This window comes from Myxocyprinus asiaticus, chromosome 48 (genome assembly GCF_019703515.2).
Source record: "Myxocyprinus asiaticus isolate MX2 ecotype Aquarium Trade chromosome 48, UBuf_Myxa_2, whole genome shotgun sequence".
NCBI classification, from domain to species: domain Eukaryota; kingdom Metazoa; phylum Chordata; class Actinopteri; order Cypriniformes; family Catostomidae; genus Myxocyprinus; species Myxocyprinus asiaticus.
Window position 1 is genome coordinate 17,377,036 of NC_059391.1, and position 16,751 is coordinate 17,393,786.

General features: G+C 38.3%; 1 protein-coding gene across 4 annotated transcripts in view; it reads right to left on the minus strand.

Annotated features, from left to right (window-relative positions):
- Nucleotides 1-16,751, minus strand: part of LOC127437501 (polypeptide N-acetylgalactosaminyltransferase 18-like) — a 97,763-nt gene that overhangs the window by 20,376 nt on the left and 60,636 nt on the right. For 2 of the 4 annotated variants that reach the window (XM_051692468.1, XM_051692470.1), the window contains exons 7-9: nucleotides 10,031-10,216; nucleotides 3,819-3,956; nucleotides 2,890-2,985 (exon numbers count right to left, since the gene is read on the minus strand). In XM_051692468.1, the coding sequence (XP_051548428.1) occupies nucleotides 2,890-2,985; nucleotides 3,819-3,956; nucleotides 10,031-10,216 (420 nt within the window). Of the gene's footprint in view, nucleotides 1-898; nucleotides 1,272-2,889; nucleotides 2,986-3,818; nucleotides 3,957-10,030; nucleotides 10,217-16,751 lie in introns of all 4 variants that reach the window. The other 2 variants (XR_007896573.1, XM_051692469.1) reach the window with 2 other exon arrangements.

Genomic DNA, 16,751 nt, shown 5'->3' on the forward strand with positions numbered 1-16,751 from the left:
AAGCTAAGACCTATTTTAGCAGCAAGCAGTGAGTGAAGGCAGAAAAGTGATTAAGAAACTAATACAGAGACCCTGCAATCCACACCAAAAATTCCTCAATGTCATAATTTAAAGACTCTCCTTCGCTGGTGCCAAGGAGTCTAAGATGACCCACATCTGGCCAATAAAATGAACAAAGGAGACTTGTCCAGACAGCACATACCAGAAAACACTCATGTTAATAATTAGACTTGAAGACTACTCCTCTGAAGAAACCCCCCATGCCATGAAATCTAAGACACTCTCCTTTTGTCCTTCAATATAAACAATTTGCTACACTTAAATTAGGCTAATAAGGGAGCATGAGACATTTCCTGTGTCACATGCTAAAACTCAAGACAAGTGAGAGCTTGAAAACGGTCTTACTGACTTTGGAAGAATCCCTTTGACTGCTTGTTAGCAGGACATCTCATCTTAATTCAGGAACTTTGACACAATCACAAAACTAACTTTTAACAATGCATATACATGTATTATGAGCTATAAGACTATCAAAAGACTTCATTGTAATTGTTCTACACTGCACAGCGCACAGTCTATTTTTGATAGTAAACTTTTATCTTACACAAATGATTGTAGCCTGATGTAACCTTTAAAATATGTGTAGTGATAACTGACAAATTGATGATTATAATCTTTAATCTTGTCATATTCATGTCATATTACTAGAATGGTAACCATTCATGATAAAGCACATCATGTTTACTATTGTTCAGATCCTTTCTGCATTTCAGGAATGTTTATGTTAATTAATTTTTGATATATTCAGCTGCATCCGAGATATAAAAGGTCATAATTAAACATTGCCCTATTTTGAGCAGGAAACAGGAATCTTCACAGACAAAGACTCATTAATCACCTTCAGATGGAGGGACAGGGAGATGATCACATGGTATCTGAAAAGACACTTCTGATTGGCTCAAGACACCTTTGGGGTGTGGCCAACCTCAACAGTACAAAGCCTCCCTGCCTAGGACGAATGCCCTCTTCTTCTTCGGCTCTCTTCTGCGCTCTTGCCCTCTTCCCTCTGGGCTCTTAGTTCTTCTACGCCCAGGATCCGCACAATGTAGTCCAGGAAAGTTCGGAATGTAAAGCTCAGAGGAAGCTCTTCTCTGCGCCACGACTCACACACATGACGGGGAGTCGTGAGTCTCCATGGCTGGCCCCACCTCATTATTCCAATCCACGATCTTAACAGAGATCCAAGACATCGACGGTGCAACCAGAACTTTCTACAAAGAGCCAAAGAACCAAAGCAATACAAGGAAACGCAAGTACATCTACAACTTTTGCTGAAAGTGCTGGTGTCTCTTTACTATCATTTGAGCAACCAGATTGCAAATCGAGGTATTTATTCTAAATGAAGTATCGCTGGTTCTCAAAGCATTGTCTATTGACTCCATAAAGTTCAATTTCTCTGCACAGATCATTTCATTCACCTTCTGTTACAATTATCTCACCAACCTGTTTTTCATGTTGTCTATGTGTTTAGATTAGCAATAAAGTATTTTTGTATTCAAAGATAATTTGACTGTGGTATATTTTGATAAGTAATCTCATCACTTGATTTTTTTAAAAAGATCTGCACTCCAAAGCTCGAACCATATCTAAATATATTTGTGATATTATTTTCAATAAGCCATGAGAATAGTATTACTCTAAAGAGTTAACAGATGCATCATATCCACTCAGTGTGGCCAAGTGATCAGACGTACACTTTTAATTCTTTCAATAAATGAATTAATCATGATTCCCTTATTAGGCGAATTCCTTACATCTAAATTGTGATCGGATACAACAAGCCGTTGTATTACATATTAATGGTGGAGAATTTATTCAGATTTACAGTCTGATCATTTGACATTTATCCTTCTTATAATGGTGGTCGAACGCGGCTAATTCCATTATATAATTTCCTACGTATTATTGGTGAAGGTACGTGGGCACTTTAATCCATACCGTGTACATTTATACTACTAAAATTCCCTTACATATTAATGGTGGATAAATGCGGGTATATTTAAATCTGTCCATTACATTTAGCATTCTATTATACAATTCTTACAAGCAGAACTTTCGACTTACTGTTGAAACATTAACAGTGTGATCAGTCTGGCAAAAACAAGGGTTTTAAACTTTGCAGGGAGGGGGGAACTTTTAATATTATAATGTAGACACATCCATTTTTCTGATGTAATAGCATATTATTTGTCTACACTAAATTCATTAAAAAAATAAACAAAATAAAATAAAAATAAAAAAATGTTGCCAGATATGCATGGCTTTCAAAGAAAACACTGTGGCAGTGCAGGGTGTACAGCCGCACTGGGGAGAGAAGGGGGCCCAAAAGGGTACAATTTGAAAAGGCTTGCACTGGGGCCCTTAAGATCCAAGTGAAGCCACTGCTTCACAGAATATCTTCAGTATGTCTGACATCAATGCAGCAACAGATAATGCGTAACCTGCACAACCGTACTTCATTTGATAAAGGTTGATTTAATAAAAGTCATTTTTACACATAGTTTTGACACCGAGATGGATGTCAATACATGGTTTAAACAGGCAGCTGTATTGCTTATTAGGGTGACGCAAGTTCGAACCTGGCTAGCAACATTTCCCGATTCTGTTCCCTGTCCTTCTACTCATTATTTTTTGTCCACTCTACTGTAACTATAAATAAAAGTGGCGTGAGGCCATATCACATTTCAACAGTGCACAGAAACACTGAAAGAGAGAGTAGGAGACATGATGAAGCCAGATGCGAGCACTTATAAGTTATAAACCAGTTACACAACCTCTGATGTCTGATAAAGGCTGAAAGCCGGAAGGTGTAGCAGACTGGGCACAAACCTGAGGCGTCAACCCATGGCAGATGTATAGGATGGGAATGTTGTCGGACTCGGGTCCTTGATCCACACACAGATCTGGCCTCAGGCTGTTTCTCAGCTATACAGCACAAAGACACAATATAAGAAGGCCTATTCCACACTGCAAAAACCGTAGAGGAGGAAATGGATTAAGAATGCATAAACCATCTTTTTCTCTCTGTCTGATAATGGCCAATATGTTGGAAAATACCCTGGAGCTCAGCTTTACTTTGTCTTCACAATGGAGCGGTTAATTACATTATTCCACAAAAGAATGGCAATTAGCAAAACTGCTCTATTGGCCTTAAATTGTGATTAATTAAGGAATGGCTGGTTTTAATACATCAGGCTCAGAATAAGAAAAATATAATTTATTATAAATAATTTTTAATGCTCAATGTTATCAAAAACAATTTTATCTTGCGCTGCAAAAGAGCTCCCATGCTGCCTAAATATAAATGTTGCACTCAACAATGAAAATATGATATTCAGATATCCATTCATACTGTACAAATTATCAAACCAAGTTTTTGTGATTACTTTTAACTAACTGGTCCCAAGGTGATTTTAGTGGATGTATGAAGACAGTTCCCCTACAGTTCAAAAACGTGTCTTAGCAGAGTAATCACAGGTGTAGTTCATCACATTAACTATGGACATGTTCCACTAAGTTTGAAATCAAAAAGTGTCCAAATACTTTTTGTCTTGATTTTGAACAGTATACTGTATCTACTGTTTTATAATTTGAAACCTAAATATTGTGCTTGAAAAGTGTGCTTGTGCCATCTTTCCTTGCACAAAATATCCAACCAAGTGGCATTTATTGTAAACACATTTATATATTTTTAAGTGTGGCTTCAGTGTCCAAATGCCAGTCCATTTGTAATTAGACATAAAAAAGTGTGTACTCACTACACCATAGGCGATTGTGTCTGTGTAGGTTCTCATCTCAGAATAAATATTCTTCAGGAACCAGCTAAAGGGCTTACACTGGAGCTTCTGTCTGAGCGCTTTTCTCTCTGTGATATCGCCGATATCGATCCCAGAGTCCTGCACACACAAACATCCACACAAACATGCATACATTGAGCATAAGGGAATTAATTTTTAGAGTTCAGAATGAAATGGTTGGTTAGAACATGATGTTCAAGACTGTAAGCGATAAAGCTCTTCTGTATCAATGTAAATCTATCTCAGTGTTTCAAAGGTTCAAGGTCAGGCTCTTACTGTAAATTAAAGTGATACTATATACAGTGCATCTGGAAAGTATTCACAGCGCTTCACTTTTTCCACATTTTGTTATGTTACAGCCTTATTCCAAAATGGATTAAATTCATTATTTTCCTCAAAATTCTACAAACAATACCCCATAATGACAACTTGAAAGAAGTTTGTTTGAAATCTTTGCAAATGTGTTAAAAATAAAAAATGAAAAAAAAAATCACATGTACATAAGTATTCACAGCCTTTGCCATGACACTCAAAATTGAGCTCAGGTGCATCCTGTTTCCACTGATCATCCTTGAGATGTTTCTACAACTTGATTGGAGTCCACCTGTGGTAAATTCAGTTGATTGGACATGATTTGGAAAGGCACACAGCTGTCTATATAAGGTCCCACAGTTAACAGTGCATGTCAGAGCACAAACCAAGCCATGAAGTCCAAGGAATTGTCTGTAGACCTCTGAGACAGGATTGTATTGAGGCACAGATCTGGGGAAGGGTACAGAAAAATGTCTGCAGCATTGAAGGTCCCAATGAGCACAGTGGCCTCCATCATCCATAAATGGAAGAAGTTTGGAACCACCAGGATTCTTCCTAGAGCTGGCCGCCTGGCCAAACTGAGCAATCGGGGGAGAAGGGCCTTAGTCAGGGAGGTGACTAAGAACCCGATGGTCACTCTGACAGAGCTCCAGCATTTCTCTGTGGAGAGAGGAGAACCTTCCAGAAGAACAACCATCTCTGCAGCACTCCACCAATCAGGCCTGTATGGTAGAGTGGCCAGACGGAAGCCACTCCTCAGTAAAAAGGCAAATGACAGCCCGCCTGGAGTTTGCCAAAAGGCACCTGAAGGACTCTCAGACCATGAGAAACAAAGATTGAACTCTTTGGCCTGAATGGCAAGCATCATGTACCAGGCACCGCTCATCGCCTGGCCAATACCATCCCTACAGTGAAGCATGGTGGTGGCAGCATCATGCTGTGGGGATGTTTTTCAGCGGCAGGAACTGGGAGAGTAGTCAGGATCGAGGGAAAGATGAATGCAGCAATGTACAGAGACATCCTTGATGAAAACCTGCTCCAGAGCGCTCTGGACCTCAGACTGGGGCAAAGGTTCATCTTCCAACAGGACAACGACCCTAAGCACACAACCAAGATAACAAAGGAGTTGCTCCGGGACAACTCTGTGAATGTCCTTGAGTGGCCCAGCCAGAGCCCAGACTTGAACCCGATTGAACATCTCTAGGAGAGATCTGAAAATGGCTGTGCACCGACGCTCCCCATCCAACCTGATGGAGCTTGAGAGGTCCTGCAAAGAAGAATGGGAGAAACTGCCCAAAAATAGGTGTGCCAAGCTTGTAGCATCATACTAAAAAGACTTGAGGCTGTAATTGGTGCCAAAGGTGCTTCAACATAATATTGATCAAAGGCTGTGAATACTTATGTACATGTGATGTTTTTATTTTATTTTTTTAAATAAATTTGCAAAGATTTCAAACAAACTTCTTTCACGTTGTCATTATGGAGTATTGTTTGTAGAAATCTGAGGAAAATAATGAATTTAATCCATTTTGGAATAAAGCTGTAACATAACAAAATGTGGAAAAAGTGAAGCGCTGTGAATGCTTTCCAGATGCACTGTATGCAGCAGTGAACATGGCATTTCAAGTCATCTCGGTAACTAGGTGTACAGCTCAATAGTGAAAGCTCATAAAATTATGACTAGCTTAAGCAAGTCTGAGACATTTTTGTCACATTTCAACCCCTAACATAAAATAGCAAACTATTATGTATCTTTTAATGTACATGGCAAACATATACCTATCTGCTGCCTTATAAAAAAAAAAAGCAACAAGCCACACAAGGCCATGTGCTACATTAAATTTACAATTCTTAAAGTGTTGTTAGGCACAACATGAAGCAAAGTGTCTAAAACCCTCTTAATCATGGTAAAATCACTGAAACTCACAGCCTTGAGAGGCTTATTATTGTAACCATTATGGAAGCAACAGCAATATAACAGAAGATACCAATGCCCAATAAGTAATTACATATATTAATGATAAAAAAGATAATAAATAATATCTCACTGAGTAATTTAGTTAATTAGCTTAATATTAGGCGGTTTATGACTGCCAAACAATTCAGCACATTGATATTGAATTTATGCAAGGTGCAGTCAGAGTTGGAGTCAAGACCAGATCATCCAATACTCCGAACAATACCAGGCCCTCTAAGACCAAGACTCTCTAAGACCTAGACCAATAATAAACCCTTTGTGGCCCAGACCAAGAATAAACCCTTTGAAGCCCAGATCCATACTAATACAATACCCTCTAAGAGCCAGACCAGGTATAAACTCTTTGAAGACTCAGATCCAAACCAATACTAGCACCTCAGACCCAGACTAAGAATAAACCCTTTGAAGACGCAGACCAAGAATAAAACATTCAAAGCCCAGACCAAAAATAAACCTTTCAAATAACAGACCATGCATGACCAAGAATAAACCCTTCGAAGCCCACAGATCCGGACCAATAACAGACCCTCTAAGAACCAGACCAAGAATAAACCATTCAAAACCCAGACCAATATCAGACCCTTTAAAACCCAGACCAAGAATAAACCCTTCGAAGCCCAGATTCAGACCAATACCAGGCCCTCTAAGACCCAGACCAAGAAAAACCATTTGAAACCCAGACCAATTATAGACAAAGAATAAACCCTTTGAAGCTCAGACCCAGACCAATACCAGACCCTCTAAGACCCAGATCCTGTTCCTGTTGCTGCTAGCGCTCGTGTTTGCAGCCTGCTTAGCATTGCTTATCTTTCTATTTTCAGCGTTTAATTTTTAATCTCTTCCTTTTTTTTGCACACACTGTTTTTTCCGCTTTTATACTTTTTAACGCAATACAACTACGTGCATTTTACCGTCCACACCCGCCTTTCCACATTTATCATGATTAAACTTCTTACACAGATCATTGCATCAATCCCAAACCACTGGTGATCAGGAACCACCTCAACAACAACAATTACATGAGGGATTCACATCGATCTCAAACCCCCGCTGATCAAAAACCATCACCACAACAACATCAAACAATTGGGCGTGCTGAGTGACTCCAGCCAGGTCTCCTAAGCAACCAAATTGGCCCGGATGCTAGGGAGGATAGAGTCACATGGGGTAACCCCCTTGTGGTCGCTATAATGTGGTTCTCGCTCTCAGTGGGGTGCGTGATGAGTTGTGCATGGATGCTGCGGAGAATAGCTTGAAGACTTCACACGCGCTAGGTCTCCGCGGTAACGCGCTCAACAAGCCACGTGAAAAGATGTGCGGATTGATGGTCTCAGGCACAGAGGCAACTGAGGTTCGTACTCTGCCACCCAGATTGAGGCGAGTCACTACGCCACCACAAGGACTTAGAGCGCATTGGAAATTGGGCATTCCAAATTGGGGAGAAAAGGAGAGAAAAGAAAAAATAGAAATAATAAAAAAGAAAAAAAGTTACGTATGGAGTGCCACAGGGATCAGTTTTAGGGCCTCTGCTTTTCTCCCTATATATGTTCCCCCTGGGAGACATTATCAGGGACCATGGAATTAGTTTTCGCTGATATGCAGACGATACACAACTTTATATTTCTTCGAAACCCGCCAAATTTTCAAGTGTATAAATGATATCAAAGAGTGGATGGCTAGAAATTTCCTTCTACTTAATTCCGATAAAACAGAAGTAATAATTATTGGAACAAAAACCTCAAAAAATAAGATGCTAAAATATAATCGGACTCTTGATGGATGTACTGTAACGTCAACTTCTACAACAAAAAAAATTAGGTGTTATATTTGATAACAATCTAAACTTTGAAAAACAAATTTCCAATATCTGTAGAACTGCATTCTTCCACCTCAGTAATATTGTGAAGTTACGACACATGCTATCTGTTTCTGATGCTGAAAAACTAATTTGTGCATTCATGACCTCAAGACTAGATTATTGTAATGCATTACTAGATGAATGTCCAGCAGATTTAATAAATAAACTTCAGTTGGTTCAAAATGCAGCAGCGAGACTGCAAACTAGAACCAAGAAATACGATCATATCAGCCCTATTTTATCGCCGTTACATTGGCTACCTTAAGAGACCTTCTGTCACGCTACAATCAATCAAGCTATTTATGATCGCAAAACTCCGGCCTGTTAACATTACAGAGAATATCAAAATCCACAAAAGGAGATAGATCATTTCGCTCCTAAACTATGGAATAGTCTTCCTAGCAGTGTTTGGAACTCAGACACTCTCTCTCAATTTAAGTCTAGACTAAAGACTTATCTATTCAGCCAGGCATACAATTCAAAGCTATGCTGCTTTAGTTAGGTCTTCCAGAACTGAAAACACTTGTCTTATTCTTTAACCCTGCTTTTAATTTTATTTTATTTCTTTCCCTGTCTAAACCTTGGGATTATATCCACAGCCTGCCAGATCCATCTCCAGTCCTGCCTGATGTCCGATTCCGCTGAGTGATGATGACCAACTGCAGCCTGCCATAAGCTTCCAGCTGGACTGCGTTGCTCCTCACTGAATGATACCTATATCAACTTGGTCAAAGGAGAGACAACACTCTTAACCTACATAGAAAATGAATTAACCAGTAACAAAAGCCTTCATCAGCCAAAATCTAAGGACAATGCATCTACGTGTATTTCCTCAGTTAATTCGGGATGACTTCAAGGACTTTAACACTAAAACTTATAGTTAATATAAATATAATTTGTATAATCATTGACCCACAACACTTATTAGTTTACTAATTTTAACCACTAATATTTCAAAGACAAATACCAGTCCCTCTAAGATCCACACTAAGAATACACTCCTTTGGTCCAGATCCAGGACCAAGGCCTAATCCCAAGACCCAAAATAAGACCTGTTGGTCCAAAAACAATGTTCAAAAGATCAAGACTCCAACTCACATTCACACGTGTGCATGTCATATATATGTGCATTTACACTTTTAATTTTACAACAATTTTATGAGGTTCAATCATTAATCATTCTAGAACCTATTCAGGATTTCTAGATTCTAGAAGTGTTCTAGGGTGTTACAATAGCCGCTTTTCCACCACTGGGCCAAACAGTTCTCATTCTGTGCCAATCGGGCCAGTTTACGTGGTTACAGTTTCTTTTTCCACCATGGTGTGGTGAAATAAGAAGAACAGACCAGTCTGTTGGCGATGGAATTAGAGGTAAACATTGGAGCAAGTGCGCTATGGAGGATGATCGCATATTCCAGTTTTTAGGACTGCTTTTTTCCTAGGTTTTACTCTACTAACAAACAGCAAAGACACGGACCATGTCGCAAAAAGGAAACTAAGAGAAAAAAAGCGTGATGTTTACCATCATTTGCTGAGGACTTCTACTATTTGCCACCGGACATGAACATGCAGAAAGGTAAAAAGTTCCCAGGCTACATAAGGATATTTATTGACAAAATGTTATACAATTATTATATAAAAATAGTATATGAGAATATATTGATGTATTTTGAGTTTAAATTAGCTAGTAATCTACTTCCCTGATGAAAAAGGTGTGTAGAAAAATAAATGTAGGCTACAATACTTGTTAAACCATCATAGAAAAATCATGAAGATACACTAAATGAGTTGCCACATACTAAAGTAATTTCACCAGCACGGTTGAGAACAGTTGAGTACTGTTAGCTAACCGTGCCGAGAATTCCGGGCCGAAAACGGTTTATAATCGTGCCATGCCGAACTGTACTTAAGTGGACCTGCTACTGTAACCGTTCAGTGCTGTCCTCAGAACCATTCGGCCCAATGGTGGAAAAGCAGCTAAAGTCTCCCTTTATTTTATCTGTGAGTAAACAGTGGGCTTTGTACCTGTTGTGGAACATTCCAGGCCATGTAAACGTGGCTCTTGAACTCGTCCATCCACACCTCCGCCACTCTCAACGCGTTCCTACGTACATGAGTTGCTAGATCCTCCGTGTAGGGCTTGTGGGCACGCTCAATATGAGCTATTCTGGAGCAGGGCATGACCTCCACACTTCCACCGCACATCCATACCTGATTACACACAAACATACAAGTTTATTTAAAAAAATGCATTAATTTATCTTACAACAAGGTGAATCCCATCTAGTTTTAAACTTCATTTAAAATCCATTAAGTAGTCTACAAAAAAACTAATATCCCAAAGTGCTTGTGGTTCATTATGGAGTATGTAAGTTTATTTGGCAGAATAAACCAAATTACTGCAAAAACACACACAAAACAAACTCCATGGGAAAAAACAAGCAAGGACATGCTCTAAGATTTAAAAAAACTCTTTTTTACTTTTGTACTTCTATATATATATAAAAAAAAAAAGTGCTTTGTGGATAAAAATGTTTTACAAAAGCAAAACGCTTCAAATCAAGGACACTTACAGTGTTGCTAATTTTCCCTCAGCAAAGCTCTAGGTTAAAAACACCCTTTGTGCTTTTAGACAAACTTTCCTCATTTCCAACAGGCATTTTACTGTGCGCCAAGGAGGATGTTGAAAGAACATATTTGCAAGCTTGAACGGACCATTTAATTTGCTATAATTCAACATATTTCTCTGACATGCTGCTGACATTGAGCAATTTAACAGTGCAGTCACCGCCTGGTGTGTCAGTAAAGTTGCGAAAGTATTACACGTTTATTCAATGATTTACCCTAAATTTCTGCATTTTTATGCAACTCAAAATAGAGTGTGGAAGCTTTTTTTTGTGTGTGAGAGAGATTCCCTAACATTCTTCCTCATACTGCACTCCTGCAGAGCTTTTAAAACAGAGTGTTTCAAATAAATACACACACTATCTCTCTCATACGGGGATAAGCTTTGTACATCTCTCTAGAAATCTTCACTTTGGGATTACAAAGACCAAATGCCGCATGCTGCACTTTGTTCAAACATTCACACCTTGCTCTAAAACATTTTCATTCAGGCCTGGTTTGGTGAAACATGAAATGAATCATCTGGTATGGACACATGTCCAGGTCATTTCAGTGCAACACTGCGTGCAATGAATAACTGAAGAAATGCATGTATATTTAAATACATCCAATCAGCATCAATACAAAACTGGTATATGGTCCTATGGATTTTAGTCATTCTATCACACAAATAATGTATTACTAGATTGCATTGCGCCATTTCAAGCTAAATTAATACAATTTAATATACAGGTGCATCTCAATAAATTAGAATGTCGTGGAAAAGTTCATTTATTTCAGTAATTCAACTCAAATTGTGAAACTCGTGTATTAAATAAATTCAATGCACACAGACTGAAGTAGTTTAAGTCTTTGGTTCTTTTAATTGTGATGATTTTGGCTCACATTTAACAAAAACCCACCAATTCACTATCTCAAAAAATTAGAATATGGTGACATGCCAATCAGCTAATCAACTCAAAACACCTGCAAAGGTTTCCTGAGCCTTCAAAATGGTCTCTCAGTTTGGTTCACTAGGCTACACAATCATGGGGAAGACTGCTGATCTGACAGTTGTCCAGAAGACAATCATTGACACCCTTCACAAGGAGGGTAAGCCACAAACATTCATTGCCAAAGAAGCTGGCTGTTCACAGAATGCTGTATCCAAGCATGTTAACAGAAAGTTGAGTGGAAGGAAAAAGTGTGGAAGAAAAAGATGCACAACCAACCGAGAGAACCGCAGCCTAATCAATTCAAGAATTTGGGTGAACTTCACAAGGAATGGACTGAGGCTGGGGTCAAGGCATCAAGAGCCACCACACACAGACATGTCAAGGAATTTGGCTACAGTTGTCGTATTCCTCTTGTTAAGCCACTCCTGAACCACAGACAACGTCAGAGGCGTCTTACCTGGGCTAAGGAGAAGAAGAACTGGACTGTTGCCCAGTGTTCCAAAGTCCTCTTTTCAGATGAGAGCAAGTTTTGTATTTCATTTGGAAACCAAGGTCCTAGAGTCTGGAGGAAGGGTGGAGAAGCTCATAGCCCAAGTTGCTTGAAGTCCAGTGTTAAGTTTCCACAGTCTGTGATGATTTGGGGTGCAATGTCATCTGCTGGTGTTGGTCAATTGTGTTTTTTGAAAACCAAAGTCACTGCACCTGTTTACCAAGAAATTTTGAAGCACTTCATGCTTCCTTCTGCTGACCAGCTTTTTAAAGATGCTGATTTCATTTTCCAGCAGGATTTGGCACCTGCCCACACTGCCAAAAGCACCAAGAGTTGGTTAAATGACCATGGTGTTGGTGTGCTTGACTGGCCAACAAACTCACCAGACCTGAACCCCATAGAGAATCTATGGGGTATTGTCAAGAGGAAAATGAGAAACAAGAGACCAAAAAATGCAGATGAGCTGAAGGCCACTGTCAAAGAAACCTGGGCTTCCATACCACCTCAGCAGTGCCACAAACTGATCACCTCCATGCCACGCCGAATTGAGGCAGTAATTAAAGCAAAAGGAGCCCCTACCAAGTATTGAGTACATATACAGTAAATGAACATACTTTCTAGAAGGCCAACAATTCACAAAAATGTTTTTTTTATTGGTCTTATGATGTATTCTAATTTTTTGAGATAGTGAATTGGTGGGTTTTTGTTAAATGTGAGCCAAAATCATCACAATTAAAAGAACCAAAGACTTAAACTACTTCAGTCTGTGTGCATTTAATTTATTTAATACACGAGTTTCACAATTTGAGTTTAATTACTGAAATAAATGAACTTTTCCACGACATTCTAATTTATTGAGATGCACCTGTATGTTGGAATATAATTATGTCTTTAGAAAGGTAAAAAGGCTGACAATAACAGGGTTCACAGTTTAATTTAATATTAAGGAGTCACAAATCTACAAGGTGCTTCTTAGAAAGAGAATTTAAAACTGATATTTCTATAAACATCCACTTTAAAATTATCTGTGGTTTACTATACAAAATCATGGTAACAATGATGATATCAAAATTAAAAAAATTTAAGTAGTTAAAGGGAAAAATATGACTGTAATATAATTGACATATTACTTAAAATGTACTTAAAATGTAGGCCTAATAGTACATTGTCAACTAAAATCTAAAAATATACATACATAAAGACAAAATACTAGATTTATTTCCATATATTATGTTTTCGTCAGGTGGGGACAGGCCAAGAAAAGACATTCTCACGACGAAAAAATAAAAACTGTAATAAATTCACTGGAATTTTTGTTAAAGTCATTTTTTACACATATTTAAGGGGCTCGAATGGCATTCATTTAGTTGAATAATGATGTTATAGTGCAATATTTAAATTCAGAACAACTGAACAATTCAGCACCAATATACCTTTCCGAACTACTTTGTCCTCACAACACTCTCGATCTCTTAAAATGGGTGCTCAAGATTGCTTATTGTCCCTTGGTCTAGACTGAAGAAAAGCTCTGGAACAGTCTACCTGTCCAAATAAGAATTGCTCCCACACTATCCATTGTTAAATCTTTGCTAAAAAAAATTATTTTTCACCTTGGCTTTTAATCGTGCTTAGTGTTGTGTTTTATTGTCCATCCATCTTATTATTGTTTTTAAAAATGCTGTCTCTTATAGGTGTTGAACAGCACATTGGTCAACTGTTGTTGTATTAATTGTGCTTTACAAACTTGACATTGACATCTATCTGCATCAACAGGCAACACGTAGGTACCCATACGAAAAGGAAGGGGGTGGGGTGTATCACATTTGCACTGATGTTGTATATCTGGCAGTCTTTAATCACTACGACTCATTGGGCAGGATTCAACAGGAGGTGGACGATGTGTGCCACTCCTATTTGCCCCTAGAATGATTCATTTGCATTATCATTGACAACAATCCCAATGATCCATGACTGAGCTGTCTGTTCTCCTGAAGCATTTAAAATCATTTCTCACATTTGCATACAATACCTGCTGCAGACAGAGATATTCATATGGTTTTGATTCACAAATCGAAAGAGTAATCTGTCGTACTGAGGAAAATTTTGCAAGCATGAAATGAGAATCAAACTCACATTACACTGTCTTTGAGCCATTCCAAAATGGATACCACCAAGAGTGATTTGAAATATAAGTAGTACAATGCAGCTGTGTGAATACTATTTATATTGCTCATAGATATGTAAACAGTCAGTTTATGGTGGGAAAAAAAACTCTGGAAAAAGTGAATCCAAATATTAAAACATCTATTCCTATTGGCTTTTTTATTGATAGACTTTTTGCCCTAAATAAAAAAACTTGAGGAATGTATTCAACCTACTCGCTGCACATTACCCCTTCTGTGAAATTCATTACAATTTTTACATAGTGCATCTTTTTGAGTGTTCAGTACAATTCAACTTTTCATAACTTCATTACTGACAGGTTTATTATTCTTTACCTGGAATTTGTTTTACATTCATTGACAAAAGATTTTTAATAAAGCCATGTTGACATCTGACATGATCAACAAAGATTTTCATTCTCCATCACTATAAATAGAGGCCTTTAGCGAGAGCTAAGAATAGAAGAGCACAGAAGCAGTGACCTTTCAGTGGGCATGTACCCTGTTCCAAATTGAAAAACAGCTCCAGTCAACAAAATGTGACTGGGGGTCAATGAAACTGGACAGTTTCTGTGGCTCCTGTGCCTTAAAAATGAGTCTGACTGACATGATTATATCACAGTTATATAACTCTCTATTAAAACATCTGACTGCATAATGACAGAGTATTAGATACAATCTCGAAATACGCCATGGCCAAAAATGTGTGTTCACCCAAACAACACACTTATATGGGCTTAATGATCATTTCTTTTCAATACCACTGGCATTAATAGGGAGTTGGTCCTCCCAATGCAGCTATGACTTCCACCCTTCTGGGAAGGCTTCCTAGATGTTGGAGCATCAGTTCGGCCATGCACTGATGTTGGGTGATGGGGTCTAGCTTGTTAGGTAGCATAGCGCCATACAAATCACGCTATGCACAGGACACTCATGCAATAGGTTCCAACAGAGTTTGAGGTTAGCATGTTACTAAGCTAACAATCAGCCTGTCAGACACACACACATTGGTGAAAATATAAAATTTCTAATTAGACTGAACTATTTTTATTGATAGTTTTCATTACTGAATAAATTATAAGCATATATTAATTAGACTTTGAGGTTAGCATGTTGATAAGCTAATGATCAGCGCATCATGCAGAAAGTGGGTTATCTTTTTGCCTGCCCTAATAAGCATAACATTACAGGACATAGCACACATACATTTTGTGTAGTCAACTCGATTTATCTATTTTTATTAATAGTTTTTAATATTGAATGAATTATGAGCATATAATTATAGTTTGCATGATAGCATGTTGCTAAGCTAATGAGCAGCCTGTCAGCCACAAAGTGGCCCAAATAAGCATAAAAATACATAGCACACACACACATATTGGTTAAAAGCCCACTTGTAATTAGATTTAAAAATTTTAGATGTAAGCAATTTTTATTGATAGGTTTCTTTACTGAATCAATTATATGCATATTTTAGGTAGAGTTTAAGGTTAGTATGTTGCTAAGCTAATGATCAGCCTGTCAGGCATAAAGCATGACATCATACTGAAATCAGCATGATGCCCTAATCAGCATAAACAAACCTAGTAAATATTGGAAAAAAGTCAATTTGTAATTAGATTAGATGAAAATTATTTTATCACATGTTTTCGGTATTGAAAGAACAATTAGCATATTTATTGTTTCATTCGCCATGGTCAATTTATTTTTTCACTATTGAGTAATGCATTTTTGAAAGAGCCTTCATGTCAGAAGCACACCTATGATGCCTTAAAATGCTTCCTCCATAGACAGCTTACTAGGTTTTGGAACAGAGCTGTAGTGTATCTCTATAAACAGATTGTAACTTACATTATTATGAGCCAAAGACCTCCAAAAACATGCTCTACAAAGCTAAAAAAAACAAAATCCACTTTTTTTTTTAATTTTTTAATTTTTTTTTGGTATGCCTTACATCAAACACTGCGAATTTGCAACATGTGTGAATTAGAATTTTGAAGATTTTGGGACACAAAGAAGCTCATACAATGAGTGCATGGAATAAGGTTGTGGAGAGTCAGCTGTATGAACAGATGTTGAGGGCTATTATCCCCACAGAGTGCTAAATCTCCCTGCACCCGTTTCCTGACACTTCCTGAGACATATCTATTTCCTCTCTCCTCATAGAAGCCTTCAGTGATGCAACATGAAAAATCCCATGTGTGTGGTGGGGGGTTTGATCTACTTTGTCTTGTCAAGGTGCACCCAGCATGGAATGACTGCAACTTTGCAAGGCCAAATCACAGTGAGTGTGTATGTGGGTGTGCGCGAGTCAGTGTGTGAGATTGTGTTCACTGTGGCGAGCTCAATTCACAGCCTTGGGTTGGATTCTGCAGAGGCTAATTACAGAGCAGGCAGGTCTGACAGAGGTCTTGACAGGGCCCCGTACATGTGTAATAGTCAGAAGTTAGGACCCCACCAGTTTGGAGCAAGATGCTTGTTTGGCAGGTTATCATTAGCGAGCCTTAAGTGAGCTTCACGATAATTGTGTGCGA